Here is a 19,678-nt window from a genome sequence, read left to right as displayed (position 1 = left end):
CAAGTTGTGGGCACTGTGGCATTGTTTGAGGTTGGGTAGTACAGTGCTCACCTTTCACATTTCAAGTTGTCTGGTTCTTTAGGTGTTTCAAGCGAAAATGGTGTGTGAAGGAAGCTCCTTCTGGATTTGGTCATTGAGAGGGTATCTACCATCAGGGCTACTATCCATGGCTTGTCTTTTTGGTAGCCACATCTTGTGTGATGTCAGGTGCTCAATACCTGCTCCTGGGTCTTCTCATGGGTGCCTGCTAGCAGGTGTATATTGATGTTTTGGCTTGAAACGTAACATATAGTTACCCATCATCAGCAGGTGTTGTTGGTACTAGTATTATGTGATGACAGTGATGTTCCTTTGCATATTTGATGTAGTTCTGTAAACCAGATTGAAGTAGATTTAAAACTTCCATATGGACTGCCTTGGTTGTTTTAGTTGCCTTGGTTGTTTTAGTTGAAGGTGCCAGTAGGCTTCACAATAACTTTCACATTTTGACTGTGGCAAGCACTTAAATTGAACAATTCTTGCAAAGACTCTCAATTTGCAAAATCACTACAAGTAATTTCTCTTGAAATCTTTAAAACCTTGTGCTTTACTTTATCCAACATTATCTTCCTGCAGAACAAAGGAAATCGCTGTCAAGCACAATATTTGATTTCTACAATATACTTAACTATGGTCTCTGATTATGTTGCATTAGGCAAGGATTCAAAAAACAGAATTTAACTTTGTGAATTAATGCCCATATCTTCACATTTTTTCTATTTTTGTCTTCTATTTTTTCAGTTCAGTCCATGCCAAGAGAGAAATATTTTCTTTTTAAACTTTGTTTAAGCAGTCTACATTTTATTACACTTAATTTATTAGAAAGTATTTCTTTTAGGTGGTACTACACCCCTTGATAAATCTGTGACTATTTTTGCATTTTTCTCAAAAACTTATAACACACTGGTAACAAAAGTTATGTATATTATAGGGGCAAGGAATCCAGTTGCTACATTGGAATTTCAGTGACTCAAGACAAGTAGTTATTCATTTATTGATCAAATATTGGTTTTCCCTCATTTTTGACTGTAACTCCACAACTTGTCTGTAATGAAATAAAATTTCCAGTGCAGTAATTGTAGTTCTTGTCCCTATACTATACATATCTTACTTGTCACCAATGCGCCATAATTTTTGAGAAAAATGCAAAAATAGGCACAAAATTGGGCAGGGGTGTAGTACCACCTTAAAGAATAAATCATGTATGTTATAAGTCCTGTCTTTGAACTTTTGAAGCAAACTCTGAATGCAAAAAAAGAGTATTTTCCATTCCATTTTAGAACTCCCCACAGGGTATATTTACAATATCTTACAAGATGTTCATCACTATTTTCATGAGATACTGCAGGAAATCAATTTAAATTGAAGCTGAAAGATTGGGCAGGTTCCGTTTCATGGCTGGGTGTAAGACAAGTGTTGAAGCGGGGCTTTTTGCCTCTGGTGTGGTGTATTTACATGGAAATACTGTGTGTTTCAAATATAAAAGCATGTTTGATTTTGAACATTTTCAAGAGTTATATGGGTCTAATTGATGTAATTAGTGGTGTTTTTTCAAGCAGGTAGAACGTACAAGCCTGTTTTAGACGGTCATATTGGATAAAAATTGTTAAGGGTCAAATCTGTGCAAAAATTCTTCTAGGTGTTGTTTTTTGGTAAAAAGATCTAAACTTGTTTAGTCATATTTTGGAAAAAAAAAGTTGGTCATGTGTATGCACTGTTATGGTTGAGTGGCCCACAGGTATTTTAGTAAGGTGTAAAGAGAATTTTAGCCTTATTCCCACCATAGACCATAGGTCCCATTAACCTGTTCTTTAAATAAAAAATAAAGATGTTGGGATTTTACATTGACCATGTGAAATATCAAATTATGTTTTGATGAATTTTATATTTAACCAAAATGAAAAGTTGTGCCCAATCAAATGTGGAATTCTAAAAACCAGACGAATTGTGACCCCTCGGCACAACTGAGCCCGGATGTCGCCAGTGCCACTATTGAGATATGCTCCATCGAACTTAACAATAAACAATAGGAAACAAAGGATTTATTGACTGTTTTATTGATTTTTCACTACTTAAATGTCAAGTACTATAGACATGATATACATCATTTTAAAGCTAATTTCAAGCAAAATATTTTGGTTGAATATCTCAAAAATGATGATTGGCGACTTCGGGCTCAGTTGTGCCGAGGGGTCACAATTGTGAATTTGAAAATTTTCCCTTTAATTTTACATTTGTTTTAGGTAATATTTCCCTTTAATTTTAAATTATTTTAGGTAATTTTTTTCCTTTAATTTTAAATTGTTTTAGGATCTATTCAATTACCTTGACAAATCAAATGACCTATCTGTTAGCCATCAACTTGATCAGATCAAGGTCAAACTTAGTTCATCTTCATGGATTCGATGATATTTTTGAGTCAGTAGTAGGGATAGTGCTAAGTTGTGCCATTGGGTCCTCATATGCACATTTCTGAAGCTTTTGGCACACACTAATATCATTTAAGAGATTTGTAAAGGTTCTTTTGACCCTTTATTCCATTGTTTTAAAACCTAGTGCTACACATGGTGTAGCAAAAAATCACTATCTTGTTGCATTGCTATTTGCATTTTTTTCTGTGAGATACACCAAAGTTCCTTACTTCTCATAAAGACAAGGCCGTATGATTTTGAGGAAATTTTCAATTAATGCATGACCTATGGCTCTTAAGCATCATCTTAGTTACTCATCACTGAAGTAGTACCCCTTTAGTAAAATGACATGCTACTTTTGTATGAGACACACTATTATAGTTCATGCCTTCATATAGGATATTGTATTGAGACAGCTTGATTGAAATACTGTATAACAGGAAATTTTTGCGGGGGTTTAATTTTTGTGCTCTTCGCAGTTAAACAGGAAACAGCCAATTTAAAACACCTCGAAAATATTTTAAACTCATAGGCTTCAATATGTAGCTGTTTCAAACTGAATAAAAGAAAACACAAAACTGTTCGCAACAGTTAAATTTGTGAAAAATTAACCCCACAAAAATAACCTGTTACATGGTACCTACTTATATTGGCATATGGATGGAGTACTGAAAGGGGGCAAGTATTTGTCAAGCAATGATGCCATCAATATAGTTCCATACTTTAGGCTTATTTTAAGGCTATAATACTAACAAATGACCCAGTCCATGCGATCATTGACTTGACTGTTTTGTATACTCACTATTGCTCGAAACGGCAAGGTTGCAGTGATCAGATTTTAAAATAGATATTCTATTTGCTGTAGAACAAATCAATATAAAAGGGTAATAGCAGTGTCATAGCCAGCTTGATCGAAAACCTATTACATCTAGTCTTGCAAAAGGAATTGAGTTCAAAAAGCTTTCTTTATTCTGAATTTTCATACTTTTTCATCTGAATTTTGCCTGAAATATTTGACTACAGGGATATCAGGTACTCTGTCCCCACCTGCTCCCCCTGGTCTTGCCATAGTTCAATGGTGTTACTGACAGACCTATGAGGGTTCTTCCTTTTGCTAATTTCCTCTTTTTTCATTTGGTTTTCTTCTTTTCTTCTACATTTGCTTTTAATAACAAAAGTAATGTCCTCCGATTTCGCCTTTTTATCAGCTGCTGTTATCAACATTTTGATGTGTAGTCACTCACTCACTGGCACACCTGGTATTATTACATAATGCGTTGGAGTGAATGAATTGCAGGTCGGGTTACTTCCAGAAAACACAAAATGTTTTTACAAAAAACATTTAAATTTTGGGTTTCATAAAGGGTATGTAAAGGGTGTAAAATGAATACGTTTTCAACATTCAAAAATGTTTTTGAACTCGTGCAGCTAAACATTCTAACATAATGTTAGATGTTGAAAAAATATTTTGCACAAATATTTGCCAAAATATATTTTGCAAATATGTTTTCCAGAAATAATTGACAATAACATTTTGACAAAATATTTTAATGTTGTTGTGTAGTGTATTTTCATATCAAACGTAATAAAAAAATTGTGAATGAGATCAAAACAAATTTATAATGTTTAAAAACATTTTTGTGTTCGCTAGGTTTTAAATACCACCAACAAAAAGTTAAATAATTATACTACTTGTAAGGCGTAATACTCATGTATCAAATTCGAGTGCATTAGCAGTTGGGTACTTTCTAAAGAGATTATATGAGAGAGTGTGTACTCCACTGTGATGTGATATTTGTGTGTTGCTTATTATAGAAGACATCTGGCAATAGCGCATGCTAAGGGGGGGCTATTTTGGAGTCAGAACTCTTTTTCTGTCTACCTCTTTAGCCCTTGCACACGCATACATCCCAGCAAAAGGTAAAATACAGAAAAAAAACTGGGCTAAAGTATGACCCCCTTATCTTAATACTTCTAATACTAACGCAAGCTTAACCTAATTAATCCTAATTCTTAAGGTAGTAGTTATTAATATCATTTAATAATTATTCAATTTCCTATGGGCTTAAGGATTTAATATTTCACCACGGTGATATTTTACTTAATCTAACAAATTTATAAGTGGCAAAGGCTGTAGTGTTAATTCAGTTAACAAAAATGGAAACTAAGCTTCCAGTTTCACAGAGACACAGATCAGTCCTAGATCCCTCCACACCTTATGTAAGCCATTTTTATAACTTCTTGGCTTATTCTAAGAAAAGCAAAGGAATTTTCATTTCAATTTAGAGGATATCTGTCAAGGACAGGAAATTCAAATATTGAACTTGCAAACAGATGCATTAGTAGGATTGTTGATCATAAAATTTAATATTTTTGGGTTTTGAGTGACAAAACCAGAAACTGGTACTCACAAATTTGAAATTCAGATAAAATACATAAGAAAATAGACATTACAAACGTCTAACTTTAATGTCTAAAAGTATGCTAAACCGGTGTTTTCAGTATATGATAGTTTAATGTTTGTATGCTTTCTGACCTCCATGGACCAGATCAAGTCACATATATGAGTGGCTAAAATGCACACAAAATAGGTCTAGGCTGATTTGTTATAATGTTTATGGCATAAAACCCAAAGTGGTAATGCCACCAAGTCCGGCAAAAACTGTCACCCAAAAGTGGACCACTTTGCCAGTAAGAAAGAAATGATCACAGATACATTACAAATTTGCAACTTCTTCCTCATCTACTAGCCCTAATTGTCGCTACTTCCTGGCTCTGGGTGGGGGGGGCCGCACATAGGGCGCCTCCGACCGGACCACCCTCCTCAGGCTATTAGGTTAATAAGGGTGAATTGTACCATATGAGCTGAGGTGGATTCTGGTGAGATAAAATTGCTGCAATGAATCACATATTATCTGAATGCAATCATTAATGTAGGGTTGTAAAATGCAGTGATTAATTATAAACACATATGTGATGGAACAAATATTGGTCCTCCTAAATATATGAGAAACATAGAATTGACCTTTCACATGATATTATTTTGTAGATATTAGACATTGATAGTGATCATACTTTCGAAAACAATTTTCCATGGTAGGTAGGAAAATACTAAAATAAATTTTAAAATAAGACTTTTTTGGTAAATCCCATAAGCCTTTGTGGGTAGACCTGTGATGTCATCATGCTGATGCGCACATAGTCACTGCACACTTCATGGTTTTGAATTACGTAGTATAGCGGTGTTCACTAAATGATGTGCGCATCGGTGTGACATCAAATTACAACATCTCAGGTGTACTCGCAAAGGCTTTTGGGATTTACAGAAGAAGTCAATAGTGAATTTACCAGACATACGTTCAATTATATTTGCTAATTGGTTTTGTGCTGTCCTGCAACAAATACTCCACTATCATGACTATCCTTTCCAAGTAAAGTGTGGTTATATTCTTTATCAGGTTGCTCATTGACCGATTAAGAGCATCTCTGACACGATACATGCACTATCACATTCTTGTTGTTTAAATCAGAGCAATGATTTTAGATAGCTTCTTTGAAGAAGAGTTGCCATTGTTGCACTCAAATGCCCAAATGGGATATTTTGTGATGATTTATGATTTTTATTACTAGGAGGCCCTATCATGCTTTGGTGTATGAATGTCTCAAATTTTAGATAAGATTGACATATTTCTGTTCCTCAATAAGTTAAAGTTTCAAGCCTTGCAAAGCAAATACTATACTATTTTATATAATTGCGGTCTGCAGCCTGATAGTTTCCATTATCAAGCGCCATACTGACATGGAATTTTCAAATCCATTTATTTGCTTAAAATTTGGGAATGGGTATAAGACATCAGTTAGGACCCGTACCCAGGTCCTTAGCCAGAATTTATTGGGGGTGCAGCCAGTGGCATGGCGTCATAGGGGCATGTGCCCCCCTCAATCGATTGCAAAATTTAGAAAATCCCATAGGAAAATGGCCAAAAAATGGCTTGTGCACCCCAATCAGACACGGTGCCCCCAATCATGGTCGGTGCCCCCCCCCCCAATCATGGCCGGTGCCCTCCCAATATGATGACCCACGCTACGCCACTGGGTGCAGCAGGCTCAAAAGTGTATCTTTTGGGAATTTTTCTTTAAAAAAAAAAGACAAATTTTTACCTGTACATGTATCTCGCAGCCAGTTTCGAAAAGAGTAGGGTGTTAACCCCTGACTGTTCCTAAGCCGTCCCGGTGTTCAAATGGACCCCAATGGAAATAAGCTTCAATAGAGGCTTTCTTGGGTTATCCAGGGTTGTCAAAAACCCGAACAAATCAAACAAAAAACCCAAAAAAGTGGTCCTTTTGTGAATTTTCAACACAGGCTGATTTCATTGTTTTTAACAGAAAAAGGGGACCTTTTTATTCGGATTGACATTCGGGGGTGGGGGTGGCTACAGCTTTGTTCTTACCCTCCCCAATACCTCCTCCTATTGTATGAAGTAAAGTTCAAAGTCCGGTTACACAACTGTTTATTTCCTGCAGCATAAAATTGGGAGCTATTTATCATCAGATAAACTACGCCTCAACAATGACAAATTTAGCAACACTAGTAAGAACTTGGATAGGAGCTATTGCTACAGTATACAATCTAATTTCCTCATTGGATAATACTACACCATAGACAGCTTTTAATGTATCGTTTTGGTTGAAGATGGACTGCCACTTAATATTTCATGGTTATTAACAAGGCGTTGGGTTTCCGCAATATAGCTTCCATGCATTTACCTGGGAGAGATTTGGTTTCATTTTGTATTGCTTTTATTCTTACTTTGAGTTTACTTTTACAGCTTTTAAGTGATTTTTAGGGATATTCAAGTATTTGGAATATTTTCTTAGAAATTGCTTTTAAACATATTTTGTTTAGTCTGATGAAGGAATGGGAGTCATGTTTTGCATTATGATAAATTATGGATGAACTAATCTGATGATATCATGTTCTTTTGTCCTCATTAAGCTAAGATAATACATATTTGTTTCCCCCATGTCTTAATGTTCTTCTTTCCTTTCCTTTACCTTTGTTTCTCTGTTTCTTCCTTACCTCCTTCCTTCCTTCCCTTCTTTCCTTCCTTCCTTCCCTTCTTCCTTCCCTCCTTCCTTCCTTCCTTCCTTCCTTCCTTCCTTTCTTCTTTCCTTTCCTTCCTTTCTTCTTTCCTTTCTTTCTTTCTTTCTTTTTTCTTTCTTTTTTCTTTCTTTGTTTCTTCCTTCCTTCCTTCCTTCCTTCCTTCCTTCCTTCCTTCCTTCCTTCCTTCCTTCCTTCCTTTCTTTCTTTCTTTCTTTCTTTCTTCTCTCATTCTTTCTTTCTTTCTGCCTTTGTTTCTTTCATAATATATCTGTTTGTTTCTTTCTTTCATTTTATATCTGTGCTTGTTTTACAGTCTTCTTGATTTGACTGCAACAACAACAACAAACTACACAAAGATTCACCCCTATTGCGTTTAGATGGTGTGAACAAAAGCGTAGTGAATTGTGTTAGTATGTACTATCCTATGGGACATTGTTATACACATTTTTGCTTCTCAAATCAAAACTACTGGAGCAATACAAAATTGGGAAAATATTATTTTAATGGTAGGCCTCAATATGAGATAGAAAGCAAAACATGTAAAAAGAAATGTTTCATAAGTTTCAAGTGACATTTTCTCATACCAAGTATGAAACATAAAGTAATTCAACCAGACCATCCACCTTTAAAATGAAAGATTTTCGATGGCAGAAACTGGTTGGAGACGGCACAAGCAACGTTTCCATGAATTTCATTATTTGCACCGCAGATATTTGGGATTCTGTGTGTATACAGTATATAGCTGCTGGCAAACTGGCTGTTTGATTACAAACATAATGTTAAGCTTTTGCATATAATCAATTCAATCAAAAGCATAGATTTTGTAACTTTATATTAAAATCTATGATGGATCAAAGTGGGGCAGGTTAAATTATTATCCCTATCTCATGTATCTTGTAAGTAATCTGGTAATGTGACAGAATCTGACCCACTCACTCAGCATCTAGTGTCTAAATTTGTGAAATTTGAGTTGCTAACATCTTACGCTTCCATTGATGATGTAAGGCAAGCTTCATGTATCAAGAAGTATGTACTGGTACATTCACTCAAATGCGATGGCATGCCAACTGGGGACAGGGGGATAAGTTGCCCCTGGCTATAAAAAAAAGGAAAAAATTCATTAAAACTTGCAGTGTGCATCTTCCCTTTGGTCTGTTTTAGACCAAAATTAACACCATTTTGCCAATTTTAGCACTAAAATTGCAAATTGCATGCACTTGTGCTACTGTAACCCTCTTTGGCAATTTTGCTCGTTACGCCACTGATCAAACGTGTGCTCCTGTGAAAACCATTTTAGTACTGAATATCACCATCTTAGAGATAGAGTACAGGAGGGGGAGGGAGGGAGAGAGAGCCAGTAAGGCGGGGGGTCAAATTGTTAGGATATCAATATTAATCCAAGGTCCATGGGAAAACACCTTGGTAGGGGATAACAGATTATTGCTTATGATATTTGAGGTTGCTAGAAAGTCATTTTTAACAATGAAAATCAACAATGCAATGAAAGTACTTGATTTTCCCCTTTCTCTAAATCATAGGGTGAGAGAAAGATACTACTTTTCTAGTCTTATGATACTTCATTTATACAGTGAAAATGTGAAAAGCAAGGATGTTATTTATGAAGTTTAAAACAATATATATCTATCACCAACATACATAAGAGCATTCATTCTATAAGGATGTTGTGAAAATTGTCATATTTTAGAATATCATCAGATTTCCGTAAAAGACAAGTACTATTCCGTTCAGTAACAAATCAAAATTGGACAAAATTCTTCATTTCTGCTGCCAGTGACAGATGTGAAAGGATGTTTTTTCTACATTTAAGTGTAATAAATGAAATTGGAGCCAAGCTTCTGACATCAGATCTCTGTCTTTGTGGTATCTTCCTATGTCACTCTCTCGGTGGCATACAGGGCAAAATTTCCAAGGGAGGATTGTCCTGCTAAACCACTTATCAGTTGAGGGTAATGCTATGTTGGATCTTGTATACGCATGTGTATACACCCCACAAGATTAGTTTAGCGCCCACAATTCGAAATTGCCACTACAAAATCGAACTTGGCGTTACTCTCAATTTGAGACGAGATGCACTATTAGTGCAAATTTCATAGTAAAATGGACCAAAAGTAGGTATAATTTGGTCTGAAACAGGCCAAAAAGAAGATGTAGACTCACATCTGAAACTGGTGGTCAATTTTGTCCTGGTATTTCTGGCCAATGGGGAAACTTTCCCCCCGGGGGGTACTCAAGTTTGATTTTGGTAGGGACGTGCCGCTGAGAATTTGAAAGTGGACCCATAAATATACACATTTTTTCAAGAAATTTGGACCCATTGATATACCAAAAGTCAAAAATTTTTGGCCAAATTTAACCCAAATTGTCTTAGTTTTTACCCATTTTCCCAATTTTTTTTTGGAAAATTTTGAAATTTTGGCTAGATTGAGGCAAAATTGGGCTATTTTTCGATAAAATTGAACAAATTTTGACAAATGGACCCATTCATATACCAAAATTGGCTTAGAAAAAGGGATCATTGATATACCAAAAGGCTGAAAATGCTACTCATTTGTATTAAGTACCGGGACTTTCCCCTTGCTCCAATGGTAGGTATGTCATTGCACTCTCTCTAGATCTCTTTACTCCCTATCCTTCTCTCCTGTCTCTCTCTTTCTCTTCTTAAACAAAGGCAAGTGTTGATGAGATTGTGAATCATGATGGACCACAAAGTCCTCTTTAAAACAACATACTTCATTTAGACCATGAGTAGTGATAACAAACAAGTGACAACCAAGATGGCATCATGTCTGAGTGAGACAAAATCCTTATGATGTAAACAAAAGATATAATATCTTCACCAACAGTTTGATTTCATTAGGGATGACTTTCTGACATTACTTTGATTATTATGGTGTTAGTATTGTGTCTGATATATTTCATTCATATTTGACACTTTGTATATATACAACGGTCCATATTCACATCCGTTTTAGGGTAAAAGAAGATGCCAAGACAGGCATTACATTAAGAAATCTTTTTTTCCTTCATCAAGGCCTACACTAACCCTAACTCCCCTAAAGGCTATAGGGACTACAGCACAAAGCGACTGCAAGGGCCAGTATCACACAGTCATTCAAGCACTCATGGTTTGTTATCACCAGTCTTGCCCTCCACATCTGTGAGGTCCTTGGTTAGAACCCAGACCGAAGAAAACAACTTCTTTCCCCTACGCCAAAAAGCAGAAAGGATTACCAAACTAGAAAACCCTTAATTTTTGAACAATTATTATAAATTGTTGTTATAGTGCAAGAAAGTTGTATTAACAATTTTGGATCATTTTGCAGGAGACATATTGTTGTGTTTCAATTTTGTTACGTAATATTTTTTTGATTATTTAATTAAGTATTAATTAATCACTTCCATAGCTTTAAATATGTGCCTTTACCTATATTTTCATAATCGACAAAAAGAAAAATGTTGACAAAAATGGCACATACAGATTACAAGTTTTTATGCATAACCTGGAGAAATATGCTAATAAGCAGTGCAAATGAAGAATCCAAAGTACCGATGATTTTCCTTGATTTTCCACACAGGGGTGTAGATTTCAAATGGAGTCACGCATTCAGATACGTCCCATTGGAAATTCACACTCCCTGTGTGTAAGAGCATTTCTTCCATAGGTGGTGTATGGATTTCAACTGCAATAGGCCATTGAAAGCATTTTGGTTCATATACATTTGTACAAGAATTCGCTTTAAAAGACACTTGGCTTGAGGTTATTCTTATAATAAGAATAACCTCAAGCCAAGTGTTATCAGATTCAATTTTGTGGTAGATGCAATCATGCAACAGAGCGGGATAATTCAATTTCTCGCATGTTATAATTTTTTTCTGGCCGTGTATATGAAAATTATGTCATGATCCCAAAACATTAGTGCTGTATTTTTTTGGAGTTGGGAGTATACATTCACACATTGTAGCTTTAAGGCATGTTCAGTAGGAAAAGACTGTAGATTTGTCAACAAATTGGCCTTTTGAAGTGCTACACTGTTAGAAAACGACAAAATTGCTGGCTGCTGGGCTTCCATCAATTGTCAGTTTTTTTTAATTATTTATTTCAATTGTCTGGGTTTTGTTTTACTTATTGTCTTTTGTTTTACAGAAGGCTTACGTTTTCCCAGTTTTAACAAAATATTTCTGTTTTTTTACATAACATTTTCTGTTATTGCTGTTTTTAAAATGGAGAAACAACTGACGGAGAAAAAAACAGATGTCCCTAAAAAACAGAAAATTGCTTGCAACCCAGCTGCCAGCAGTTCTATGTCTTTTAGTAAATGTTTCTGTTGTAGCTTCTCTTTTGTAGGTTCTCTTTTGATATTCACTGATACAGAGCCTGGCCTTCTCCATTTCTTCCATTTCAATTTTCTGTACTGATTTGCTATCTAGTGCAACATGGGCAAGTGACAAACAGTTCCTCAATGAACAGAGCACATCCAGATCTTGCAAAATATGTTTATTTTATGACTATCGACCCATGTTTAGCCAGCCTATTCTCAACAAAAAAACAAAAGGAACCTGTACAATGTCAGTAATACATGTAAAGTGTCATTTTATGTAATGAGGTGATGTGTCATGTTGCAAAGGGTTCTGGGAAGGGTAAAATATCTTCTCTGTGTATACATGTACAAATACACTGCATATTTACAGCAATAATGTAAGAATTCTAATCAATTATATATTTTTTGACAAACTGATCAAATAAAATAAATTGTCACTTTAAGAAATTTTGAGGTAAAAATGAAAGAAAATAGTTGCATCCAGTTCTCAGTGTACTGTTTAGAATAGTTGACTGTTTTCATCATAGGATCCCAAGTTTTATACCAAATCTTAGTGATCAATATTACAGCATCTATGGCTTTAATTTTAAGAAACTTATCAATGTACATTGCAATTGTGTGAAAATTCAAAAAATGTTAAAATTAATTGAGGGCTTCCATTTGAAAATTTTTTACAATATGGCTTAACATGTTTAAGCGCAGTAACCACATAGGGATGTGTGGTACGTGTAGAATAGCCCCATTCATGGATAGACCACCGCATAATAAGGAAGTTGCACATTTCTTTGAACTTGTCTTCTCATTAACTCGGGCTCATTAATCACCCACAGGTGTAATTAATTAAGCCAAGTAGAATTACTACATTAATGACAATCAACTCGTTACAATCAGACATGAGACATAAGTAAAAGGAAACTGCAATTTTGATCGATGGATTGTCACTTTTTTTTATTGAAAAGTTTTTAAATGTTACTAAAACGTTTTATAACCTTTCTTTATATAACCCACATTTAAATGTTGTGTGCTTGCTGGGTAATTGTAGTTTTGTTTGTTTCAGAACTGATTTTCCATATCTGCATATTGAAATAAATAAGCTGAACTTAGTGTAACTATTGATTATATTGTGAAGTGAATTTAGGGCCGCTACAGACTTTTTAGTGAACAAATTTTAATCTTTCCCCAGAGTAGCCAGTGCACATAAACGTTGAAAAAAAAACCCAGTGCATCCGGCCGGATTCGAACCAGCGACCTTCTTAATTCTAGAACGATACTCTAACCAACTGAGCTAAAGAGGCACATTGGAGAAGAGCAGAAAATATAAATCTATAGGTATTAGGTTTGACTGGTGTTTGTCGCATTCCTAGCGGAAGGCATCAGAAGTATGAAAGTTATTATTATAACTTTCATACTTTTTATTGGATGTAGAATATTTGATGTAACATGTCTTCATTATGTAATCTATTTCCATTCTATTTCCATTACTTTTTAACTCCTAACAAATGTTTGATGATGTAAAATTGATAATATAGTTCCACCAGACATTCTACATAACATATTATCGATTTTACATCATCAAACATTCACTAAATATTACTGGAAATAGCATAGGAATAGATTAAATAATGAAGGCGTGTTACATTGAATATTCTATGATGAATCCTCAGAGTCTGTATGGCCCATTACACAAACATGTACTAGTATTAGTATACCCACATTTTTATGTTGCTGGGAAATGAATAGTTATTTTTTTATATGCATTACATACACGTCACCTCCAAAGTGGGAGTGCCCCCCCCCCGAATTTCAGCACATCACGTCAAAGCTCCCATTGGGCGCCCTATTCCCTTTTTAAAGGAATTTTCATTTCAATGTGATATGTGATGGGGTCTGATCCAAGCAGGCCAAAGTGTAAAATTGAGATACAATCAAAAACAACCAAATACATCAGAAAATATGCATAATAAAGCTCATAACTTCACAACCAAGTTAGCTCTAGTATAGAGCCTCTGCACTATCCACAAACAATCAACTGTCTATGCTGAGCTGGTGGGCAGAGACCCATGGCCTCGATATTGGTGCTAAATGCCTCTTATCGACTCGGCACTATACACCTCTGCTCGCGCTAATGGGCTCGGCACCGCTCGCTGTTTGGACATCGCAATCCGGGGGAACTGATCAAGTTCTACAATCAAGCCCGCCATCCAAGTATGCGAAGGATGTAAGAATTTCAAAAATAACATGCTTGGAAGTGGGGAAGGTGATAATGAAAATAACTAGACTTTCATAATTATTGTCTCCTTTCTCCTTTGCCCTAGATAACTCAGATAAGTTACTCATACACAGTAAGCCAAAAAATTAAGGTTCCAGTTATGTTCACCCCCTGTATATCCTAAACAAAGACAGATATGTCATAATTGGAATCAGCAGCCAATAGCTGCATCTTTTAGCTCGAATTTAAGACCTCGTTCGTTGAAATTGTTCAAGAAATAAAGGCACGATGATCCAAACACCCAAGGCAGATTCAAATTTAAAAGTTGCGGTTTGCCACATTGCATGCCCTATTGGTTTGTACACAAAGCGTTCAAAACAGAACTAGCGCTTTCATTGATTAGCACGAAAAACTAGCGTCGTGCTTTCATTGATTAGAACACAAAAGTGCAACTTTTTATTTTGTATCTTCATTAGGATTTGGATCACCGTTTCTTTAATTCTCAACCAATTTCAACAAATAAGGTCTTAAATTAGAGATAAAGAGTACAGGCATTGGCTGCTTGTTTTAATTTTGACATATTTGTCTTTATTTAGGATATACAGGGTGAACACAACTGGTACCTTAATTCTTTTGCTTACTGTATATTCATATATCTATATTGTGTTAATTCATTGTTTTTAAAGCTAAATGAATGTAACAACTTCATGTTCATAGCATTATCGGTTTTGTTATTTATCATCATCAAATGCAATGGTGTTATACAGATTACTGAATGAAATAAAGCAATAAATACCATTGCTTGAAGAAGAAACCAGTAATGCAATGAATGTAGCCTTGTTTTATATATTCATTCATCCATCTACAGCAAGTCAATATTATTGTTTAGTCTTTGTGATACACTATTTATGTTAGTTTGGGGTCTGTGTACATGAATGTATGTGAACTCTGATACTGTCATCGATATATATTTTGATGATAGATAATGGCAGTGAAATTATATTCATTGATATATATTTTGATGATAGATAAGGCCAAAAAAAAAAATTGTTTGTTTGTCCTTCACAGCTTTGAAAGAGGACGTGCGGGCGGGCGGATTTTTTTTTCCTTTTTTTTTTCGGATTTGGCGTATTTCTGGACCTTGCTAGAGCTAAATGCTACAATCATTCATGGTGACTTAAAAAAACAACATTTTGATTCTTTAATATGCAGTTAAAGTTATAATTTGTGTTCATGTCATAGTCTTTTAATGATTTGGTGGACTTAATTTTAATTTTCAACCATGAAAGAGGTCCAGAGATACTCAAAATCTGGAAAAAAAAATTGAATTTTACTTATTTTTATTTAAAAAAAAAATAGAAAAAAAAAAAATTGGTCAGGCCTTCATCTGAGGAGCGGGCGGTGGAGGACAAACAAACAACTTTTTTTTTTGGCCTAATGGTAGTGAAATTATATTCCTTTATATAAAATGTAATAAATATTTGAAACATTATTGAGAAAGATTTTTACCTAAAATAATTCAATGAAATTTCCAAAAATGAATATATCCATCCAGTTCCAAATAAACTTAAGTGGGTACTACACCCCTTGATAAATTTGTGACTATTTTTGCATTTTTCTCCAAAAAATAATAACACACTGGTAATAAAAGTTATGTATTATTATAGTGGCAAGGAATCCAGTTACTACACTGGTATTTCAGTGACTCAAGACAAGCGGTACATTATTTATGATAAGAACAGAGGTACCACTAGAATGTACATCATTTCTTAACATATATAATGAACCACTTGTCTTGAATCGCTGAAATTTCAGTGAAGTAATTGGATTCCTTGCCCCTATAATATACATAACCTTTTTACCAGTATGTAGTTATTTTTGAGAAAAATGCAAAATTAGTCACAAAATTTATCAGGGGTGTAGTACCACCTTAATGTAAAAAAAAGGTGAAAGAGATACAAATATTTGAAACTTACCATTGCAAAAGGTGTGTATCGGTATTTCTGCAGTATTCCAAGTATTCCTAGTTAAACTAGTGAATTAATAATAATATATATATATATCCACTTGGTGCCAATCTATTGATTAGTATTCACCAAATCAAGTTTCCATAAAAGCAAGAAGAGCTGAAGTTTTTGTTAAAATTCCACCAAGTCAGCAGCAAAATCAGTAATTTTTTAATCCATAATATCAATCTCTATCTCTTATCGTATCAGATCTTCAAAAATAGTCAGTTGCTGCTGTTATAACCAATAAGTCCTGTCAATACACAAATTTAGTACAATGAACTAGCAAGTGCATAGCTTGCAACAGAGATAGCAAATAAATGCTCTAGCAGCGGTGTCCAACTAGCTAGACAGCGTGGTAGTGCATGTATGCATTGAATCCCAGCTAAGCAGAGTCAAGTATGATCCACAGAGATACGAAGAGGTGTGGCTGTGCGTTTTAATACGTGTGTGTGTACAAGCCAACTCTAATTGATTGACTCTGTTGCTGCCTCGCTCTCAAATCTGTCAATTTAATTTGAAAAATGATTGATAAGAGCAAGAGAAGGTGAAAGTTGTCAGTGTTTAGTTGTCACCTTCATGAAATTAGAAAAGTTTTAAAATATTTTACCACACTGTCACTGTTGACTTGTATACATGAAACTATTCAATACCTTGATATGATATGAAAGACGTGCTCTCTTGTTCGCTTAAATCACAAGTTCCTTTAAGCGGCTCTCTTAAGTCTATTACAAGAATGAATCATGCATGTGACTTAAGCTTAATCATTTACAGAGTTAAGTTTCTTTCACACTTTGGTAATGAGTACCTAAGGCCAGTCAAGGAAAATTGCCATTAGTTTTAATTAATTAGTTGACGTTCCAATTATCAATTATGCCAGGTATTTTCCCCCCTTGTTAAGAAGTAGTTGGTCTCATTATTCCAATTTGTTCTCATTATTTTAATGGGCAAAATATTGTTAAGTGTAATGTGATTGTGTGTGTGTGTTTTGTATGGGTGTGTGTCAGGATGTCAGTAGAATTGGCATGAGCTGATTTAGGAAACCTAAAATCAGAGAAAATGTTTTAATTTACTTTTGTTTTTGAACAGAGGAAATGACACTAAATACATTAGTTTGGGTTTTTTTGTGATGTGATCAAGCAAAATGAGTAGGATGTCAGGAATATTGATTTTGAGATATAGCCAATAATAGTGTTCAACTTCCTTTCTATTTTATTGTTCTGAACAACACTAAAAAACTAGGTTTTCAGCAAAATAATTAGAGAATAAATGATAGGATTTTGTCTTTTGCCTATCCAATATCGTGTCATAATGGATGGGCTGGCCAATATTTTTATCGTAGTGGATACCGGCGCTCATTCTTATTCAGTTTTAATGTAATTTTTGCGAGAAAAACTGTCTTTTTTCAGAAAAAAATGAAGGTACTTTTGTGAGGACATCCCTGTTGTTTTAAATGAACGAAACCATCACGAACATCTAAGCCGCCGAATCGCGTTCTTAGTTCTCGCACATGTATTACGCGAACGCATTATCGCGCGATCATTGAGGAGCAACAAGCGTGCCGCCGTTGCGTGACGGCGCACGCCCTGACTAATATCACTATCAACTATTGTGAGATATTATATACCAGAAAAACAATCAAATTACGTGAATTCTTTACAAGACGCACCCATTGAATAAGAATGCTCTGTAAATGGCTCAGGAAATGAAAGTGAAGACTGAATTTTGATTTTAATTGACATCAGACTCATGTAGCTTGATCGCATCATGTATATTATGTATTGCATAACCATGTTTTTGTAATACAAGTTCACAAGTGCTTGACAATCTGATTTTGAAAAACTGAATAAATTATCACACTTATGTGACAGGAAAAAACTACATTGTTCACCAGGTGGAAGGACTCGCCAAGTGGATTTGGTCGGGCAGGATTTTAATCATTTTAATCTAAATAACCTAAAAAATCACAGATTGCTTGAAAAATCTTTTTTTCTCTTCTTTTTGCAAACATGAAAATTTTCTATTTTTTAAAGCATTTCATTCAAAATCAATCCAATTCAGCCCAAAAAGTCTGAATCCGACGGTTGAACAAGTTTTTTTCCTGTCGCTTTTCTTGTAAATTTGTATATATCTCATACAGGGTGTCCCAGAATGATTTGTACCGTGTTTGCAAAAATAACTAAAAATAGAAGACGGGCAGTGTATCTATTTTTGATACATGCATTATAATGCTGGACATGTCTCCTACTTATTCTGTGAATTTCAGCACGCTACCTTTATTTGTTTTGGCGTGGCATGCAATAATGTAAAATCAATGAAAAACTGCTTTTCATTTTCAGCGCAAACGACTCACATACCCTTGAAAATGGCACGATACGATTAAATAAAGAATGTGGGATGTTTGGCACAGCATTTCGACGACAACTACTGTTGGGGTTGGGCCTTAAAGCTTGCCAGACAGCTGCAATCTTCGCTCTAGTTCTTACAGTCTTACGAGCACCTGAAGCTTCACTCTGCCGATTCCTGACAGTTCTGTGCTCGTCAAACTTCTTTACGTTATACACTATCGCTCCTTTGATGGAGCGCGTGCTCGCGGAAATCGTCTAATGAATCTTCTTTGCGTCTCAACCTAGCTGCCGGTTTGCCAGTAAGTTTTTGAAAGGAATCTACGCTGCTGCACAATAAATTGAGGAGCCATCTTTTCTGTACCACAACCAGTTCGATCTCTGCAAGCATTTCAAATTACATGGACCTCACACCACAATAACTAAAACTACCGCCAAAGAGAGAATGGGATTAGGCCGCAAATCATTAATTCCATGTAATGATTGCTTCGTAACGTCATAAATAATAGATAGATATCGGCTATTTAGTGGAAATATGAACAGGGCACAACTAAAATACCTGCATAACCTTTTCCAAATAACTTTGTGCTGAACGGTTAGTAATGTTACAGATTTTCAAAATAGGTTGCGTTGTCAAAACTTAGAATTCACCATTTTTACGCAATCTTCTATAACTTCTACTAGAAACGTCCAATTTTAAAATCTAAAAATCTGAGAAAGCTAAATATATGTAAAACTTAAAATGTAAAACAATATGAACATTTAACATGCCCTTCATACCTAAAAAATTCCATCTTTCCCGGTACAGATCATTCTGGGACACCCTGTATTGTTAAGTTCCAAGTTTGATTGACACTTCCTTATGTGAACTCTGCTTTTGTGTGATAGCCATATTGCAGAATAAATAAATTACAAAAAGCTTTGTTATTTAATGAGCTGAGTCTCCAAACTGGCCTTTTGTAAAACTTTTTTAAATGAAATTATCATGTCAATTATTTACTTTAAAAACCCTCTTCAAATTTTAAAGTTTCATATTGTTAAGTTCCAAGTTTGATTGACACTTCCTTATGTGAACTCTGCTTTGTGTGATAGCTATATTGCAGAATAAATAAATTACAAAAAAGCTCAGTTATTTCATGAGCTGAGTCTCAAAACTGAGCTTTTGTAAAAACTTTATTTTTAAATGAAATTATCATGTCAATTATTTACTTTACAAACCCTCTT

General features: G+C 34.9%; 1 protein-coding gene across 1 annotated transcript in view; it reads right to left on the bottom strand.

The window, feature by feature from the left end:
- Positions 1 to 16,807, bottom strand: part of LOC140137801 (angiopoietin-4-like) — a 37,423-nt gene extending 20,616 nt beyond the window's left edge. Inside the window, exon 1 of the mRNA XM_072159583.1 lies at positions 16,080 to 16,807. Coding sequence (XP_072015684.1) covers positions 16,080 to 16,082 — 3 coding nt within the window. The 5' untranslated portion in view covers positions 16,083 to 16,807. The remainder of the gene's footprint in view (positions 1 to 16,079) is intronic.
- Between the last annotated feature and the right edge of the window lie 2,871 nt (positions 16,808 to 19,678).

The sequence above is a fragment of the Amphiura filiformis genome, chromosome 17 (genome assembly GCF_039555335.1).
Source record: "Amphiura filiformis chromosome 17, Afil_fr2py, whole genome shotgun sequence".
In the NCBI taxonomy this organism is placed as follows: Eukaryota; Metazoa; Echinodermata; class Ophiuroidea; order Amphilepidida; family Amphiuridae; genus Amphiura; species Amphiura filiformis.
This window is presented reverse-complemented; position numbering and strand designations above follow the sequence as displayed.